General features: G+C 40.2%; 1 protein-coding gene across 1 annotated transcript in view; it reads right to left on the reverse strand.

Moving 5' to 3' along the window:
* The window catches only part of dlgap2a (discs, large (Drosophila) homolog-associated protein 2a), a 161,614-nt gene that overhangs the window by 36,996 nt on the left and 103,010 nt on the right, over positions 1 to 21,608 (reverse strand). The window contains exons 4-5 of the mRNA XM_042387952.1: positions 19,868 to 21,015; positions 8,616 to 8,830 (exon numbers count right to left, since the gene is read on the reverse strand). Coding sequence (XP_042243886.1) covers positions 8,616 to 8,830; positions 19,868 to 21,015 — 1,363 coding nt within the window. The remainder of the gene's footprint in view (positions 1 to 8,615; positions 8,831 to 19,867; positions 21,016 to 21,608) is intronic.

Raw genomic sequence — 21,608 nt, forward strand, 5'->3', positions numbered from 1 at the left:
CATCCACTCAATGGTTTTGTCAGTGGGGTGGAGGATAACAAGAGGAGTGAGACTGAATATTATCTTGAACAGGAAACATGGAAGAGGTGAATATTTGAAAAGCAGATGTGTTTAATACATTGCAATCACTGTATTTACATTCTCTCTCTCTAACACACAACATGCACTATTTTCTCTATGTGAGCCATGTGCCAAAAGATCAAGAGCTGCATAAATTGGTTGCAAACTTTTTGAACGAGAAATCAGGTAACAGGAGACCAAAGTGATCTGTCTTTGCCATAGTGTTGTGTTATATTCACAGTGATGAAAAAAAATGTTGAGAAAAAGGGCTTGAAACAGAAAGTAGGCTAACTCCTATGCATGACACGTCCCATGCAGGCACAAATCAATGGATTGGAATTCTGCTTTGACCTTGAGATCTGAGGGAGAATAGCTCATACCCAATGCTCTCTGAATGAGTAATTACTTTATGTTGAATCAGGAATTATCAAATGCTTTGCCAGTGTTAACTTTGATTAACTGTAGTGGCTAAAGAAGCTAATCATGGACTGGGGGCAAATAAATGTTAGTTATTGGGAGGGATTGATTGGCTTGTGATGTTTAGACACAGGGCCGCGGACATTTAAAGAGAAGTTAAGTTGCTGGAGACAGATGTTAGCTGTTGGTATTCTTATGTGCATGTGTCACTGTGACCTGCCATCAGATGTGACATATCATTACTGATTGATGCAGTGGCTCATTATGCTAATGGCACATAGCACAATTTGCAACGTCATTCAGTTCCCATCATCATAAATACATTATTTAAACGTCTTTGGCAGGTCCTACTATGGCACAAAAAAGCTGATTCATATTTAATTTATCATAGCCGTCGGCTCTGCAGCGTACAGGACATACAGGACCTGAGGGTGAAGTTGTAATGGGGTTGGGGGCTGGGGGGATGTAAATGATTATTAATTAAAACAATCAATGACATCTAACTTCCAGTGCACAGGCTGTTCCAGCTGAGTGGGCCTGTGACTGTGATGTATTCTTTATTGCTGAGACAATCAAAGAGGCGACCCCGTCAACCGCAAGAGCGACAGAGAGCTTGAAAGAGGGAAAGATGGAGGGCGGTGACACAACCTGACAGCCTGTTCTCACTTTAACATGATTTGCTTCAGGGAGCCGCTGCTGTCAAATTTGTATTTGGCCCATCTGAATGCCCCCGTGAGACATCAAATTGCTACAAGTGCAGAGGAAATCCTACCTACGCCATGTCTGTCTTGAATCCAATCTAATTCCATCCCAACAAGCCCAATGAACCGTAATAGCATGAGAACTCTCATGTCAGGTGGCACTCGCATCGGCGGTGCCTCTTGTGTTTGGAATCAAAACAGTAACAAATATGGACCACAGCACCGTGGTAATAAGAAATGAATATAATCTCACTTCTGAAAAATCTAATAATACACAATAAAATCCAAACTGGACATGATTTTTATGCAAACTGTGCCCAAAATAAATCCATGTCAGGTTTATATAAAGTCAAGAATAACTTTGTCCGTATGGGTGATTTAAACTGTTTGCTAAACTCATCAACCAAACAGTGATTGTCCAATCAGTGTTGAGCAACTGTAGGCATGGCAGGCCAGGGTTCTATCTTTTCAAATTGCCTTTCCAAACCAAAAACAAGAGCAAAAGTGTAAGGAATTATTATATATATATTAAACTGTGTATTTATGTGCGACAAACATAACGTTAATTGCAAGGCCAAGGAGCCTATCATCAGCTAACTACATTATTATGTTGTTTATAGGTTATGCTACAAAGAGCCCTGTTCAGGATGGACGCATCCACTGTGTGGAAGCTGAAAGCTGAATGATACTATATCAAAGCTTGGGTAATGTTAGCAGCTCTATACTGCTCTTTATTGAATTTAGAGAAGTTTTCACTTGGGCAAACCCCAGCCAACATTACCTGAGATAGTGTGACATTTGCCAAACTTGTTGGTTAGTCATTCTCAAAGCGTCCAAAGTGTAAAAGTGAAATTCATTGTTATTTTTGTTTTTCTTTAGTAAGTGTTCACAAAGGGTCGTGTTAGAATGATATAACAGTCTGATCTTACATTTTTACCTATCATACTGATCCATAAATCTAGGGCTATCTAGCTATTGTGCAATGCAAGACCAATGTTGCTCCTTTTTTTTGAGTGTCATGGAGACACTCATAAGTTTAGCTCCAACCAATTCATGGAGCTAATAAGCTACAGCTGATAAAATCTGCCAGTGTCAGTTGTCATTGCAGCCGGCAAAACTGATGGTCGCCAGCTTGAAATGAGAAACTTGCATTTGTCCGCTTCTGTCTTAAATTGAGGACATATTGTTTAAATCTTATAAATCTGCCACCATTATCATTGTAAAAAAAAACTCTATTCATGCCATACTAGTAAGGAAAGCTAATTAAGGGGGACAGGGCTTCAATTGAGGTTAAAGCTAAAAACATTTCCAGCTTGAACAGTATTCCACATAAAGCTCTGTCTACTGAGACCAAACTTCTAACAAAATACAGTCTCAATTTGTTACCATCAGAGAAGCAGGATATTTCAGAGGTTGCACAAGAGCACAGATACAGAACAGAAAACTGATCTCCATTTCAATCCAGGAGGAAAGATACCACATTATGGCATTCTTAGAGTGGGTTCAGGGGAGTATCAGGACTCTTCGGTAATGACACCCTTGGGGACACTCCTGGTGTTTGAAATGAATGCAACAACAAACCTGCTCCACCAGACCCAATAACGCTGCCGCTGCTGTCAGTGGACTCAGAGATGGGCCACACAGCCTGATCCATGCTGGTCAATATCTTCCTTTCAGCAGAGCCCAGTACACTCTCAGTGTAACCACTGAGAGAGCCATTATTCAGAGGGGCCTTGGAGTACAATAACTGCAACTGATAGCCCTTGCTGCTCTTGCATCCTTATAAATCATTCACCATTTACAGCCATTCAAAATGGATAGTCAGGGGAAGTTTCGCAAGATGTGGAAAAAGGGAGAATACCTCACCGTGGCTGCCTCATACATTATATCTTATTCTGAAAGAGCTGTTGGAAAGGCTAAATGACTGCATCTTCTGTAACAGATATCATTATGACCCTGCCTGTTCACAATCCATAACATTCGATTTGTCATTATATATCCCCTGTGATGAATATCTGGTTTATTATGTAAGCATGCAGGGGTGCTACTTGTTGCCCTTGACTGTAAAAGCTGGATCTGGATCTCTGCTGCCACGCTCCCTTCTCCTGTCATCCTGCAGAGAGATGTCACAAAGACTCTGCCAGAGATACTCATCATTAATTCTGTTTGTGTGTACGTGTTTTCAGCAGGGTCAGGTTGACAGCGGCGATGTGTATTAGCAGATTCTGTGGGTGTTGCCCACCGCGGTTTCCGTCCTTCCAGGAAAAGAAGCCGCTGTGTATGAGAGTAACATTTGAAAAATCACTGCTGAATGGCAATGAGCAGGGCTGGAGGCGTCAGAGACAAGGAGTGAAAGGCAAGGCTATTATGATAAGAGTGAGAGAATTATCAATGTTAGTCAGTACGTACTTTATATCACTGCGACTGTCTGTCATTACATACTGCAGCTATGTGTCTGTCACAGGCCACACTCTACACTGAGGTCAGACACAAGGTTATCTTTGCATAATGTCTACAATTGAGCTCATGCAGACCAGGAGCAGAACAGAGACACAGCTTGATTTATTCAGAAATTGCAGTGGGGATGTGTATTTCTGTAGTCCAGCAAACCTTCATGAGTAAAAGACACTGCATAGAAGAGAAATGAAATAGGCTATACCAATACACATTGTACAACAGTTGAAGCGTGTTGTCTTTAGAGAAACAATTATAACAGTCAGTGCTTCCTGTAGTTTCCCCCTTTATATTATCAAGTTTTGCAATTACATGGATTTATTAATAAATCATAAATTATATTAATATAAATTATTTTCAGGCACAGTTGTGACTTTAATTGGACAATCACAGTATATATCTAGTCATTAATTTCTTTCTCCCCCTCAGCCTATTGCCCAAACATGTACTTAATGTTTAATCCTACTGATATTTCAATAGCTGATGTAGACTGAATAATGCTGCTTCCCGCTTTAGCCACTTCAGCATTATCTTAAAGTAATGTCAGCTATCCAAGAATGACTTTAATTAAAATAGTGTCAGGATATCCAGAGTTGTATGAGCCCTATATTTCCCTTCCTACAGTAATATGAAACTGACAGTTGAAACACTGGAGACTTTGTCCATCATAACCAATTTATCAATGAAAAAACAGATTTGGATTGATTGAAACATTTCTGTAATTTTTTGTTTTTAAAAAGTTTACACTCTTGATCTCAATTAGATTTCCTAAATAAATAAAGCTTAACTAACTATTGAATAATTTGGGTTTGTAAAAAGGGTTGATTACATCCCACTTTACCTTTTTCATTATCTACCTTCAGTGTCTTATTAATATTCAATGTGATAAAGATAGCATCTTCAACACAAGGCATTAGTTAAGTTTTTGGTGAAAGTTTTGTGGCATACCCAGACTATTATCTTTAGTGATGCACTTATCCAACTTTTTCTTCTTCCAGTAATGATTCTAATCCCTCAACTCAGAGTGTTTGCTAATATCAAGCATCAATGTCAGTGCTTTCTTTTTCCCAAATTCCAATTAATTTCCTAACCCTAAACTGAACTCAAGTCTCTTTTGATTCAATGAGATTTCCTAAATAAAAAAAAAGCTTAATGAGTCATTAGAATAATTTTTGTTTAACACAAGGCCAGGAATTGCTGTGGCACTAAATATTGAGTTTGTTACCCGCCTTGACTGAATGAATGTAACTTATTTTTGAATTTTTGCAATGAAAGACACTGTATTTAGTGTGGAGCATTCACGTCATGGCTGATACCCATTCTGCTCAATAAGATCAGTATCGGTCCTGATATAAGTGCCAAAGTGCTGTGACATAAAGCACAGTGATTTTAAGGAAAACAGAAGTGGAAGGAAAACACAAGATCTAATCAGTCATAAATTAAGTGAGGCCCACAGCAAATTTTAAAAGTGTATTCCTCTTAAACCAAACTTTACTTAAAACCACACCACAGTTACCTCTGCATGACTCTGGTCACACAGTTACCAGAAAACAATTGTCTCTCATCTTGAATGCACCGTTATCAAACACAAATAGAGGCTCTGGGTGTCAATTCAAGCACAGTGTGAGTTTTCTCAAAAAGAAATGGAAAATAAAGGGAAAGACTATGTTTAACTATCTAAAAAGTGAGAACATAAACCCTGCCCTTTAAGTTGCAGCTGAAGGCCTTTAATGGAGACCATACTGAACTAAAACCATGACTGGTTAAAGTACTCACTGTACAAGGCAGAAGCAAGTCAGAAGCAGATAAAAAGATTGGGTTTTGAAAGAGCAAGTCTGGGATATTCTTATATTAAAATAGACTCATGAATCCATGCTGTAATTACTGCTTCCACATTCTGTTTTGAACAAAGAGGAACGGGTTCCTTTTGAAGGAGGAACGAAAGTGAATTTGCTCTCTTGTATTGCCAGCTTTTAAAAATGACTCTGGAAAAGATGAATCTGCCACACAGAATGCAATAATTTGCTGTCTGAATTACAACAATAACAATGAAATTTAAAACCACAATAGACAATAAAATAAGATGATAAGTAACATTTGAATAGTTTAACTTATGGATTTGTAATTGAAAAGTGCACATGTAAAAACTGCTGGAAATAAGGAGAGAAAAGGCTTTTTTACAACCTCTGAGTTGTGAGTAGGTGAAGGCAACATTTTCTGTATACGTGGTTGGTGTTTACCCAGCTGTAAGTGAACTGGGATGGAAATGAGGGAAATAAAGATGGAGACAGGATATGAGGTACCACAGAAAGTGAAGAAAACAGAGGCAGTCAAGACACATAACACAGACAATTGACTTAAAACAGCTTCAGAGTAATTTCTGCAGTATATCATTGCTTTAACATCTTTACTATAACTGGCCTTGTACACATAAATATTGAGAGGTAGATGATTTTAATATTAATGTCAGTATAACACAAATACCATGGTGGAAAACCTGACTTCTTGGTAATAGCATTACTGCGGGTAAGGCTTCATTACTCTTTTTATTTGGTGTGAGTAATCAAATACAATATTAGTAATTCTCTTTGTATCTCTCCATAACATAGTTTATAGAGTTTATTTTCCTGTGACATTGTCTCCAGCTTGTCTCATCATGTAATCCTCTTATGAGTACTTTCTTCTGCCGCCGAGTTACCAAAGCAAAAGCCCTCTGTTTCCCCACCATTTACTAGGACACATCCCAGAACAACATACTGAACACTTTCCTTCAGTTGAAGACCCTGATATGAATACCCATAAAGAGATTTTAATGAGCACAGGGTTCAGCTATCGAGTGCTTGACACTGACGTAGTAGTGGGGCACCACCACAAGAAAACTGCCAACACTGCTAGTCAAATCCAACCCAACCGGTCAAAGCAGATGGCCGCCCACCTAGAGCTGGGTTCTGCTTGAGGTTTCTTCTCGTTAAAGGGGAGTTTTTTCCTCACTGCTGTCGCCAAGTGCTTGCTTATGGGGGAATTGTTAGGTCTTTGTAAATTAAAGAGTACAGTCTAGATCTGCTCTATGTGAAAAGTGCCCTGAGATGACTTTTGTTGTGATTTGGCGCTATATAAATAAAATTGAATTGAATTGAATTGAAATGCAAATTCTAAAATGACACATAAACTACATATCTGAAAATAGGAACGAAGAAAGAGGCACATTTGGAAAATAATCCAGTGCATTTCATTCCACCAAATCACAGTGTTTCAAGGATTTTCAGAGGGTATTGACATTGATTTTATTGTAACATTTCTATATACAGTGGAAACCACATATAATGATCACGGTTACAGTGGTCAATTGCTTATAAATATCAAAAAGCTCGGGACAGAATCATTTCTATACAAATGCTGTTTTTAAATTTAATTTTACTCCCATGATACATGTATGATATATAATTTGCGGCTGTGGCACCATTATTGCCTTGTGGTAATCCGTCTGCTTCCAGCTGGCTACCTGAGGCTGGTGCTGTGTGCACACTGAAATCATGACAGGAAAAAGAAAGTAATTTTCTCTCAATGAAAAATGTAGTCTCCTTGAAGCTTATGACAAAGTGCCAAAAACGAGCCAACGAGATGCAGTAGCAAAACTGTTGTGAGATGCAGTAGTGAAACAACAAGCATTTGAAACAGCTGCACTGTATTTTGAAACAGTCAATAAAATTCAGTAAATAGTGAAGCTGTCCACTTCATTACTTTATATTCATGTAATTAATATACAAATGTCAATTAGATGGTAATCTGCATGAGAAATAAAGTAAAAGAAAAAAAATTGGTTATAACAATCATCCACTTATAGTGATCAATGTGACCCGGACAGACATGATCACTATAAGTGGTTTCCACTGTATTTTCTGGAACAGACTGAACTGCATGGGAAGTTCAGAGAATTACCTCACTCTACCGGGAGATTTATGTACTTAAATCAACAATACATAGAATTTGAAACTTTGCTTTTGGCACCCCCCAGTGGCAGTTTCAAAAAGACAGTGTGCAGGATGTGTAGGAATACGGGAGTTCTACAGTTGAGAAAATGTAGTGCCAAAGGAAAGGGCTGTCTGAAAAAGGCAAGGTGAAGCAGTGAAAGTATTCTAAATATAGCATACACTAATACTGATATTGATTTTTTTTTAAGAGGGCCTCCATTTAGGTGGTTAAAATATGTTTTGCTGCTGGCTATGTCCACAGCAGTATATTGCTTAGCTTCCATCCCAGTACTCCCGTCTGCTTCTCCAAACTTGGAGCGTGCCGACCCAAATCTACTGCAGTTAATACACTGACTTTGGATAACTACCTCATACAACCCCACTTCAAAAAACCCAAACTATCCCTCTAAGGCACAGAGGTGCTCTGAGCTAAATGCTAACATTGTCATGCTAACATGCTAATTTTGAGTAGGTATCATGTTTACCATTTTCACCATCTTAATTTAGCATGTTAGCATGCCAAGATTTGCCAAATACCACTAAACATAAAGTACATAAAAATTATGCCATTATGGGAATGGCATAATTTTTGCAGGTATTAAGTCATAAACCAAAGAATTTGACAAATTGAAATGATCCCCTGATGACACCAGATGAAAAATTAAGGTATCACCACAGTTATTAAAACTTATCCTCATAGCAGTCCATCCAATAGTTGTTCAGACATTTCCCTAAAAATAAAAATATCAACCTCATGTACCAAATGTCATGGCAATCCATAGAGTAGTTGTTGAGATATTTCAGTCTGGACCAAAGAGGTGGACCACACATAAATATCCTACACATAGTGGCTTTAAGAACAAAAGACAAAATATGAGATTGCAAGCTGTTAAGATGGACATTCTTTGCCTTTTGAAATTGACACCAAATTCAAAGTGAAGATATTAACAGGATCATGCAGAAAAAGAAAGAACTATGAACTACTGAAACCTTTAAGTTGCATGTGTTTTACCTCTGAGAGTCCAGCAGATCCCTGGGTCTGATGATGGCCTTGACCAGGGCATCCGGCCGCACCATCTTCTGAGGCGATGTTTTGGGGCTGGAGTCCGAATCTCCACTCTCCTCGTCCCCCATGGCTTTAACGTAGCTGCTGCTCCGCATACGACGACAAGGAATCTCGTCATCCTTCCCGCCGCCAGGGTAACCCCCCCACTCATCCTGGGGCACCTGGGTGGCAAGGGCACACATAATGGTTGGTTTATGGATATATAGGTAATCACTCTGAATCTGATATGAGTCTGACGGTGTGCTTTGCTGACATAGTGGATGCATTCTTAGACAAAATATAAGCCTAATCCACAGACAAAGAAAATAGTCAATTATAGTTTGAATCTGTAATAATTGTTGATTGTTCACTAGGGGGCAGCACAACAAATTGTAGACACAACTTTGACATATTAACAAATAAAGTTATGGTCAACATGTTAGGAAACATTTGGAGCAAGCTTTGTTTCATTTGGGATCATGTTTCTGGCCACCTGAAGAATGTCAGGCTAATATTAACTCTCCATGTAGCTGTTTTTGTCCCCACTGACTCCTGAGGGAAATATTTGGCTCCTCAGTAGCTAAATACTCCACTATATTCACCAGCTAGTCACTAACTTGCCATTCGTTGTGGGCAGGTAGCATACAGTGGGTTTATCAGAGTTTTTTTTACTGAGTCTGGAAATTATGCTGATGAGAGCTGTGACAGTTAACCAAAACATTTAAGTTGCTGGTAGAAAAACCAAAACAATGAACAAAGACTCTAAAATGCAGAGCTAAAAGGAACTGCAGAGTCAAGTAAAAATACTCTGGATTTGTCTCTATGAGTGACACATTTCACAGTATACTGTACTTAGTAATTTAATCCATTGTAAAAGGATAGGTTCATAGTTTTTCAAGTCTGTCTTAAAGCAACAGTCAGTCAGTGCCCATTTAAACACCAAAAGAAGTTTTGCTCACTGTAATCATTCCTCCCATTCATACTGGCTAAAAGATCCCATTCGAATGTGATTTCAGTATATGTGATAGAAATTCACAGTGTATCCAGAGTCATTTTGTGCAAAAACATATTTAAATGTTTATCTGAAGCTTATATGAGGCTTCATCACTCATCATATCAGTCATATCAAGTGGATATCTGCCACATTTACAGTCTTTTTAGCATCAAATTCCCTCTTTGTGTTTCCGTGGACAGTGTTTCCCTGTTGAGCTGCGGTGGAAGTATAATAACAAAAAGAGGGACTTCAGCACTAAAAAGACTGTAACATTGAAAGACATATACTTGATTTGACTCATTTGGATGGCTGAAGCTTCTTCTTATATAGATAAACTTTTAAATACATTTTTGCACAGGAGGACTGTGGATTTTGCCCCCCATCACTTACACTGTAAGTGCATTACAAAGGGATCTTCTAGTGGCCAGTGTGAACAGGATGAATGATTATGACAAGAAAAACCTATTTCATCTATATTCCACTTTCATTTAGGCACCTGACTATTGTTTTAATAAAGACTTGAAAAATTGTGAACCCGTCCTTTAATATAAAGGTATTGATTACAGCAGCTTTAATGCTTTTGTAAAACGTATAGCTCTTTATTATAAAGTAAGAACATTCAACAAGAGGGCTTTTTCTTCTGGTATTGTACTACAATATATTGCATGTTGCCTATATTGTTCCATCATCATTATTGTGGGTAAAAGCCACCTATAGACCTTAACCATACAATTGTCAGGGTTATTAAAGTACTGAGATTTTTCTTAACTCCTAGAGGACAATGTAGATCTAAATGGAGTGATATTAAAGCATTAAACCATAAAAACCAGCATTATAACATTTTCACCTCATGAAGCAATGCAATGATGGACACTTGAATTGAACCCCTACCTCTGGTACAGTTAGTTCCATCCATTTAGCTACACAGGACCATTTTCATGATGAGTCAACACACATTAAAGCCTTCACGGAGCTTCCACAGCTGCTAAGTTTTTTGTTTTTTTTTTGCTTTTCTTCAGTTTGGCCAGGTTACAAACTGCTAAAAACCTTGACTGAGAGACTGTTATAAATTTGGCTGTGATGTTAATCATAATTATTGGAAAAAAGAAACCTTGGAAACAGAGAAAAGGAGCTATTTTTGTGGTTGTTGTAGCTATCGCATCTGGAGACATGCCATCAAAACAAGCCAGGCAGTTTACGTGTTGCAATTTTCTTCCACTCGTTAAACCAGGTAATTGAGTATCCAGACGACGGCATCAGTATTATTCCATTTCAAGTGAGAACAGGGTGTCTCAGTAGCGCTTGCTCCGAACAAGCAGCACCATACTAAGTGGAGGTTATTGCACTTGACATTAGTCTTGCCTGCTTTGCTCAGAGCACATGTAACTCATGTAATAGTTATAAGAGACTTGGTCAGAACATTTGTGAATACAGATTTTATGTGGAGCTAAAACATTTTCAACTCCATTACGGTACATGCCATTACACAGCATGTAGAAATATTATTATACTGTATGATCCTAATGGGTTTCTGTATTGAAGATGGTTGTGTAACTTATTAAAATCTGCTGGGCTAACCTCACCCACTCATGTAATGAACTGATGATGATTGTTCACAAGCTCATTACACACAATACCTCTCTCTCACTTTCTTGCTCACACCCGCACACACAAACACACACTCTCATTTTGCTTTAAACAGTACAACAGTTCAATTACTGTAACAGTAGCAGCTGAGTCAGAGTCTTTGACTATTCTACAAACAAACACACAAAAATGCACACACACACACACACACACACACACACACAAGACCCTCCAAAGCAAAAACCTATTTTGCCTCTTTCTCTTTGTAGGCTTTCCATGTTTTCTGTTTTCCTTTCAGTTTTACCATGTTGCACTCTGCTGACAGTATGCGACGGTCAGAATCTTTAGCTGGACATGCTTTTACACAGTCAATGATTTGCGCTCATAAAATATGACGTTGTCAGTAATCATTAAATCCTATGTGGAAGATGAAGGCTTCTCCGATGCTGTATCCATCTGTCACTTTAACATCCTGGCAGTCGGATCAGCCTCGGCGGAGTGCCAGTCCACCCAGCTCTACATTTCATTAGGTTAAATCTGACTTGGATCCATATTTCTTTGACTTTACAGTAATGCCGAACCTGAGCTGCAGTGAAGAAGAGTTTTAAAATAGCCTTTTGTAAAGATAAGTCCTCTCCCAACCACTAGTAATGATTAAAATATTGGATTCATGTGTGATCGTACTGATAATACAGATTGTGTGTTTTTTCAGGGATGACATGAAACTTTCATCTGCCAAAAGAAAATGACTAAGTCACTACTCACAGGTTCACAATGAACTGTGAGATAGCTGACTGGCTATGGCAAATGTCAGGAGGAGATAGGCTGCATCCAAATGTCACTAATGCGTCAGATGCATGACTCTCATCGTTTTCTGATGCAAATGTTATCTATTGGAAAATAACAATTGAAATACTATTACATTTCATATGGAAATAAAAACAAATCTTTGCCAACAATGGAATGTCAAAAATAAAAACATTTTTAGTAATATTGGAAAAAGCATTAAAAGCACCTGGACTTCTTAACAGTGAATATGCAGACCTTTATGAGACAGCTATGAAGGTATCCATTCATTTTGTTTATGTCCTGGAATTAAATGACTTCCCTATGACACTAATTCAACTAACCTCTGGCATCAATGCACGCCCACCCATGATTACCATTCTAACAAGTGTCACATCAAATCAAAACGGCTTGAATAATTGATCAATTATGGCTTTATTAAGTCCCACTCTTTGTTAATCACAGCGAATGCTGGATCAAAGCAGCCTTTGACTCTTATGTGTCAAGTCAGCATGGGGGATGGTGTGATTGATGGGGATTATGGATTGAGAGCGGTGTGTCTTCTAGGTTTTTAAAGCTCGGTAGAGCATTTCATTGTAAGTATGTGGTGTTACAGAAAAAAAAAGGTACAGGCGGATGTAAATGCAGTGCAAAAAGACACACAGAGACACACAGATGCAGAAAAGGACATATAGAATTTATAGGCTTACTTTAATGCCTTTTAGCCAAAATATGCACAGACACAGTCATGCACGCACAGACACACACTCACACACACTCTGATAAAAGTCATTCGTCTCCCCTCCAAAGACAGGCATGCACAAGCTACCAAATGGAGTCGATGGGTTAATTAAGTCTTGGAGGGGTTTGATATTTTTAGACGTCTAATTAATGAAGGGAACGCCAGAGGACGGGCACAAGCTGTGGTGAGATTTGTTTAATTTGGATTCGCTGATAAACTGAATAGATTGTAGGGTGTCTCCCTGTGAAGATAAAAAACAGACTAGGCAGCAGTGTGCTCGTATTGACTGCTGTGAAAAACACACGTGGCATCCCCAGCATGCTTAGTGGAGCTGAAATATGGATGCTTGTCAACACAGACATTCATCTTGACCTAAAGATCCCACTAAGGGAAGACATGGGATTCAAAGGTTAGTGTGCATTCACAAACCCACTCATACGCTGTGAAGTAGACAGTTTCTAACTATGATATTTTCATGAAAGTTTTGATGATTCTTTTCCTAAATAAACATGTCACATTTATGGTGATGATGTGGAGTTCTTTGTGAATATGTGAACCAAGGTTTGTGAGAACTGTGTGAAAATTCACAGCTCAGGTGTGAAGATTCATATTTTAAGTTACATTATCACAAAAAACAGAACTTTTACCTCCTTTAATTAATTGGATTCTGCTCAATAAGGAACAGACATGCCTTGTGTAAAATTGTTTTTTTCATGTACCGCCAAATATGATAAAATGCTTTTTGATGTCCTGTGACCAAATCCTCTCACACATACTGTTTTGGCATTTCGACTGCCAGTAAATAGCATTGATGAAATGGATCTAACAGGATTGTGCAGACATTGGCATATAGCTGTGAGTGTCTACCTTTTCTTTCAGTGCTTTGATCTTTGGCTCTGTAGGAGGCCACAGGGAGTGTGGTGTGTGTGTGTGTGTGTGTGTGTGTGTGTGTGTGTGTGTGTGTATGAGTGTGTACCGGGGTGGTGGTGGGGCTAGGTAGGCCTCAGCCAATGCTCCTGCAGTGCAGCAGTACATTTCATTGATTAACTCTGCGGCTCTATCTATACACAGCGCCTCCCCCACTAAGAAACATAAGTCATTGCCATTAAGTAAAGAAATAGAGTGAGATAGACACAGACAGAGAGAGGGTGGCAGGATGGGACGGGTAAAGTCTAGAAAGATGGAGAAATAGAGGAGAGAGAGGAAGGAAAGGAGAGAGTTAGAGAGTTCTTAAAGGTCCAATCATTGGTAATCCCATCCACCAGCCTCCAGCCCCTCATTTCCTCCCACAAGATTGCATGGATACGCTGTGTGTGTTAGAACAGGTGCTGTTTTTTTTCCTCTCTCTCTCTCTCCTTTTCCCTTCTTGAAGGGAGAACAAATGATGAGTGATTACTTACCTGAACAACTACCACATGTCCACTGCCAACTCTTTTTTCTCATGCCACACGTAAGCCCACACATGGAACTGTGCACAAAATTCATTCAAAATCTGCATATTTACTTTGTCTTTATGCTGTTTATTTACTGATGCCACATTCTAACTGATGTTTTGCATGGACATGTAAGTAGACATGCCTAATGAAAAATGGAAAAGGAGACAGGCATGCACTAAAAGTTTTGTAAAACATCCAACAGTGTACAACTTTCTTTCCTCTACAATCTTATGCTTCTGATCATGTAAACCAGTATTCTTGCAGCATTACTATGAACTAAAACTAATGCTGAAACTAAGCGTAACACTAAACTTGTTCTTTAAATAGCTGAGAAAAGGCAAAATATCTAATGTCAGTAGCCGTGTTTCCATCTAATTGTCAAGCGAATTTTAAGCAAACTTTTGAGACGTCGCAAAAAAGAAAAAATCAGGCCAATTAGGCCTGTTTCCATCAGCTTGTTTGGAGCAAATAAACTAGGCTATGCAAAGCATAGTTTTGTCAGAACTTGACGGTATAGGCTAAGTTATACATAGCTGTAATAAATAGAGTAAAAGAAGTGGAGGTTGAGAACCAGAAATGAAACCAGTTGCCTCGGCCATCTACAAGAGCACAAGGCTAGGTCAAAACCTAGTATATGGTTGGATTGTGTATACTCCATGTGTGGAATTGTGGCCATTGTGGTACAGGGTTAGTCAGTGGTAGTGTCTGTAATGTGAATTCCTGGATATTAAATGCTCATCTACAATTTTCGATAGTGGTCCCAGTAATATTTGCTCATCTTGTCCTATTCCTGTCGATAGCTGGGCAAAAGTAGATATTGTGACATGGCTGTGGGATATTTCCAGTGCTTAGTAAAAGAGCTGACTTTCCCTTGACTTGAAATTCTTCCTGTCTTCTCAGTCTTACTATCACTGTCAATCTTGCTATTTCTGACTACATTTAAAACTCACAGCTGAAATATAAAAATGTTCTCTCTGGGTTATCAAAAGTCAAACTGACAAATGCAGGAAGTCACAAAAGAATTATAAGTAGATGAAGCAGGCTGAGGTAAAGTGAATACAATAAAAGGGCAGTTCTACACTTTATCACACAATAATTACTAAATAATCATGATGATGAACTTAATTTGTAAGGCACTTTTATTCAACAGAGTTCAAATTTATTATAAAATAATGATAGGCCAGGAGAAACTAATTCACTCAAGTCACTTCAAGCCCTTCACCCTAGTATTGTTAAGGAGAGCTGCCTCAAAAGGCCAAGGAACATCCAAAAAAAAAAAAAAAAACTTTCCCCGAAAGATAAAGAAACCTGGAGGATGACTCCAGGGGCAAACCCACTCGAGGGAACAGATCTCCCAGCAGGCCAAGCAGTGCCTGGAGTTACTAGAACCTTAAGTCACAAATATTTTAAAAATATTTTTACAGTAGCTCATGAAATTTCCCTATTGCTCAGTACTGCATTTATATATTTTGCTTTCCAAATAAAGGAGAAGTCAAAGTTGAATAGTGTCAGATTAATTCACACCCAAAACACAGCCACATCAGGATTGCTATACCCAGCATTTTTTATTTCAAGCTTCTTTACTCCATTTTTGGCAACTAGGTGGGAGGAAAACATCAAAATAAGCTGACCATAGTAATAGGTTATAATGCTGTTACAGCCAATGTGTTGTCAAACAATTGCCTATTGCTAATTGCCAATTGAACTCTGTTTTGGTCAATATGAACTCTTGAGAAAAATATCTAGTGCCTTAGCTTGCTGGATGTTTGAGCTGTATGGAAAGTGGTTCAGGTATGACGCAGCAAGAGAACACATCACAAGAAAGAAATAACGCATCAAGGTTAATACATGACTGCACAGAATTCCCTCTATTCAACACATTCTCCAAACTTAGACCATGAGACACTACAAGGTCAAACTTATATATGTGACTGTCTGTGGAGCATGTGGCATGAACTGTTCTGTTAAAAGACTACTGCAAAGAAGAATTCCTGGCAAAAAAATGCTACGAAAGCAGCAAATATTGATATTAAACCCTTGGAGAATTAGTACGCTATTGCTTTGGCTTGGAAGAACAGTGTCAGATACAAAAAGGATACGAGTAAATGTGCTTAACAATTGACAATTAAAAAGTTACAGCTTGTTAACCTTCTTGTAGAATCAAAGGAAACTTCAGGCTTGAGACAGTAAAACACAAATACGAGCAGATGCTTGCCGACACGGTGGTAACCGCGAATCCACCCTGTCGCCTCAGGCAACAGAGATGAGTAACATTTAGCTACAAACTACTGTCTGATCCCTGGGTTCCTAGGACAAAATCTTACTAAGTAGTAGTTCATGGCCTGATAGCTATCTGGGAGGCCCCGTAATAAAAAAGTTAGGGAACCCCTGTCTGTCTATGTGTAGGCGGTGCACTGTGAAGCTTTCAGTCACAGTGCCAGTTTTGTTTCTGCTGCTTTGCACTTCCCTTTTGTATTTTAATCAGCGGCCTTTCTGCCTCTCAAGCTCCACCTTTGGCAAGCCAACATGCCAATTAATTGGCTTATTAAATCCCTCTGCAATGCCCTATCAGCAAAACTATCAAAGACTAATCCTCCCTTTGTATTACAGTACTGTATGCAGGAAGAGAACAGACTTTCGTTTGCTGAAGCAGCTGACTTCATCAAGGCTGAGAGTTGTCAGTAAGACAAAGTTATTGTGCTGTGAACCTATGAGCTGGAGGCACAGATTACAGCTGTTACTGCAGCCCAGGTTTATTTACATATCTAATTTGTAGAGTGTGTGTGTGTGAGAGAGAGCAAGGGAGGGATGGTGGCCCTAAAACCTACAGTAGATGCATATTATGCACAACTTGAAATGCATCCAGGTGATCCTGTCGCCAACAGTAGATGGATGTTTTGCCACAATCACCTCCTTTCATTTATTTCAAGCTCACAGTCAAACTCATGAAGGAATAATAAGGTGTGTGTGTGTGTGTGTGTGAGTGTGTGTGTGTATGTGTGTGTGTGAGGGGAGGGCTAATTGGGGCTAATTTGTGAAATGACTTAGCCAAAGACAGAGAGCAATGGCTAATGCCAGGTCTGATTTCCCAGCATTTGTCATTTCAGAGAAAGAGCAGCCAATATGAATCTATCTCTGTCCTCCCCAGTGTCCAGTTAATCGATCTCTCATACATACACATGTGCTAACCCACTCACACAAACATTCACACACACCTGCTGCATGCACACACAGAGGATAAGGCTGGTTGATTTTCTATATTTTTCTCATTGTCAACAAATTTCAATGTGCAGAGCAAAACCAACAATGAACTCATGCTACTTACAAGTATTGTGTGTGTATCCAAAATCTGATAAATTGTATCCCTCTGTGCCATAGACCTCCGTTGTCCAAAAACTATTAACCCTCTGATGCACAACATATTCAAAACCTTTGCACAACATGGGTCAAAAACAAAAGCATTAGTTTTCAATATAATTTGATACATAGCTGAATGTCATTTTTCTGTCTTGCTTAGGCCTGTCATGATATCTACTTTGTTGGATGAAATATTGTCCCAGAAATAATTGCAATAAACAATATTATTTCATTTTAAGACCATTTTATGCCACAGTTGCAGTTAACATGGTAACACTGGTTCAGATAAAATACTGTTATGAAGTTAAATAAAGTACTTAGAAAAAGTAAGAAAAATATAGAATATCACCAGCCTTTTCCTTTAACATACAGACTCTTCTGTAAGACAAGTCCTGCACATCTTTCTGTTTACTGTCTTATACTTTAGCACCACTTTAGAAGTTTTTCCTTCACTCTGGCTCCAACCAAGGACGCAAACAAGGTGTCTAGCGCATCATCAAACCATCTGGTGTGTGATAAACATCCCTCCGCACACATTCTCACTCACACATGGACAGGTAATCAGTACACACACTCCCTGGACACAGTTTATGTTGTTACAGTGCAGACAGTTGAGGGTGATACCAATTCAGCGGCAGCAGGAAATGAGAGCTTCTCAATGTGACCCCTCGGTGTGTGCAGGGTATCATTCCTGACTATTGGCTCTGTCTCTGCCTGACTGCTCCTGGTGATGAGCAACAACAGTAGCCATGGGGAGCGAAAACAGCCATCTTTTTTTGCTGTTTCCTCCCCTCTGATTCCTGGAGCATCTCTCACACACTTCGCTGGTGTGTATCTTCAACCTTCGCTCCTGCTCTTCTTCGATGGATCTCCCAGCTCTCTGAGAGGGCATTGATTTTCCTCTGGGGAGGGAAGATGTGTCACCCTGCACGGATTGGATTGATAACGCTAGGCTAAATATAGCCCTGCGGCAGGAAGCAGGAGAAGAGTATATTTTTAGAAGTGTTTATGGTGCCACGACTCGGACACTACCTCAGCTGAATGGCCAATCGGAAGAAAGGGATGGGGGCACTAAACACTGCAGATTGCTGCACTTAGTGGAATTGTAAAAAATTTGAGTGGATGAATGCACTGTCTGTCCAGTTCAAAATGATCATCAGTTATGTTTAAAAATATGCTAGTTAGAGTTAGCCCTAAAAACCATTTTCTGTTGACGTCAGATTAGATTGAGTGGGTTCTTTGGCTCCACTGGCTGATTTGAGTAATGTATTGGCTTTCTGTTTACAACAGTCTCTAATCCATACAACACGCTCTGCTTAGAGCTCTGAGTCTCCAAGTCTTCTCCCCCCAATGTGCTGAAGTGCTCGCTTTATTTTTGGCTGCAGGTGGTACTTACATGATGCTATCAGATATCACATTGTTGTATATTGAGCAGCGTTGTTACATAATCTATTTTTCCTTGCTTGGATTTGCAATTTGGGATATATAAGCATGCTCTCTTTTTTATATTCCCTTCAGCTTGCATATATAACCCATGTGGTACTTCTGCGAAAAGTGCTGACTCAAACTTTATTGATCCCCGAGGCACTATGGGGTCTCCTGCAGAGCCAATCATGGCTCAGTGCAAAACGCTAACCTTTTCAGACCTGAAACCTATGCGGAATCGAAGCAAACAACAAAGTAGAAATCAACATTGATCTCTGGTCTTTCATTCTCATACTGCCGACTCTTCCCCTCCGGTGCAGATCATTTATGGAGTTAATTGATTCGTCCCGCTGTGCTTGTCCTTTCTGTTGCCAGCCACATGCTGAGCCATAGGACAGGTTCATATTGTAATATCCAAGGCAGCAACAAAAACCGTCTTTTAGATCAATCACAAATCCAGCTGAGATGAGCAACTTTTATTCTATTGGCCAGTGATGTCTACAGAAAAAGAATGCTTTGTGTTGTACAATGCAGACTTTAGTTTTGGGACTCATGAATTTATGAAATTATGAAAACACATTCAATCCCTGTAGTGACTGAGAGATAAAAAGAATGTTTTGATCACCACTTCAATTGCTCGTCGCTATCAAGTCAGACATGGCTCCATCCAAATCATCATCTTCTCCTTTTACCAAACCCTCCAAATACCCTTCATCTATCCATCCAGAGATCCATGCATTCAAATGAACACAATGTTTATCAGTATGTCAATTTCTCCAATCAAGTGCATCAAACCTAATGTGCATGAAGGTTTGTGTGATCAGTGAAATTAGTAGCTGCAGTGTTTGGTTGGAAAAACAGCATATTCACAATAAGAATAAGACAAACTCACCTGTAGATAGTGACAGGGCCTGAGGTTGGGCTTGAGGTCAGTTGGCGTCATGGGTTTCTCTAGGTTGAGTGAGGACTTCCTGTAGGCCTCCTTGGCTTGGCTGACCGTTAACGTGGACCAGGAGCTCCTTTTCATGAACTTGCCTTCTGGTGCCATGCTTATGCTCTCGCAGGCTGAGCACTTGACGTCGTTATTACTCTTAGATGTCTTTAGAGACAGGTCTCCGGCAAGGTGTGCATGCACTGAGTCAGGGTAACAGTGGCTGATGTGGTCCACAGGATGTCGTGACATGACACTTGGTGTTCGGTATGTGCTGTCACTATCCAGGTTGTCATCCGAACTCCACCAACCTCCAGAGCGTTGCTTCCCACTACTGTCGGCTTTGCGTTCTTTGCTCTTGCTGCGTTTGCTGTGTTTGTGGTGGCCTTGATGGTGGTGATGATGGTGGTGTGAGCTGTCCCGGTGTGAGTCGCTTTTGGTACCATTCATCTTGGAGGAACCTTCTAGAGAGTGTGACTTTGTGAAGAGCTTCTGTACCGAGTGGACTAAGTGACGTATTCGCCCGGGGCTTTCGTTGCGCTGCTCTGTAGTTGTGGTTGTAGTGGAGGTGCGTTGGTACTGCAATGTGTGGAAGCCATCCCTGTGCAGAGGCATCTGCTTCTCAAATTGGTCCAGAAGGTTTGCTGGGATTCGGTTCATTTTGCTGCTACCACCATGCGAGGATGAACCACCGTCATCTCGGGATTCCCTGCCGCCAGAGGTGTTGCCACCGCTGTCCCGCGAAGCGCTGCCATAGTGCATGCGGGGGAAAGTGCTACTTGAGATGGAGTGGTCGGTGGCCGACATGGACACCGGCATCACCATGCAGTCGGAGTGGATGGAGCTGCGTGGGGAGCAGCGGTGGTGACCCTCAAGGGGGCAGCTCTCAGTGGGGCTGAGGAGGTAGGAGGGGGGGCGTGAGTCGCCATAGTGGAGGTGGTGGTCCAGGGAATGGTCACATTCAGCCAGGCCGCAGGTGTGGGCTGAGGTGGGAGAGGTGAGCTGGAGCTGGGCAGGGCGGCCGCCGGAGAGACCCTTCATGTTCCTGGGTGGAGGGGAGTGGCTGTCCTCATCGAAGTACTGCGAGGGCGACCATGAATACTGCTGGTCTGAAAGCAAGAGAAGGAGAGTATTAGATCCCACCCAGGGTAAAAAAAACTTTTTCCCAGAAAAAGAAATGCATTTCACACTTAATGAGGAGGAAAAAAGCCTATTACTAAATGACATGACCTAAACAGGTTGGTCATTATCCACCATACTCTCACTCTCGATATCCAGTACAAAAGGACACGAAAAGCTCAAAAAGTAGCTCATCTGAGATGCAAAAAAGAAATTAACACATTGCACAGACAAAATCTCAGCCCTCCTACTTTTCCCTTCCATTCAGGTGTGTGATGGTATACTGCTAGAGAGACAAGGGAAAAAAGACAGAAAAGGAAGAGAAGGGCAGGCGACAGGTAGGAGCCCGCATTGCCATTTATCCAATGCAAAGTGAAATAATAGCCTATCACTCTGTGGTTCTGGTGTCATCCGTCAAAGCCCTGAGGAGAGCGCTTGCGAGGCGTATGGCCTGATAGGCGTCCTTGGGAGGCGATCACCAAACGCACCCTCCCTCCCTCCCTCTCTTTCTGTTGGCCATGTAGCCTTAGATTAAAACCCAATTCTGTGTGATCAGTCACCAAGGGCAGACGTCCCTGCACTC

Source organism: Thunnus maccoyii, chromosome 16 (genome assembly GCF_910596095.1).
Source record: "Thunnus maccoyii chromosome 16, fThuMac1.1, whole genome shotgun sequence".
Classification (NCBI taxonomy): Eukaryota; Metazoa; Chordata; class Actinopteri; order Scombriformes; family Scombridae; genus Thunnus; species Thunnus maccoyii.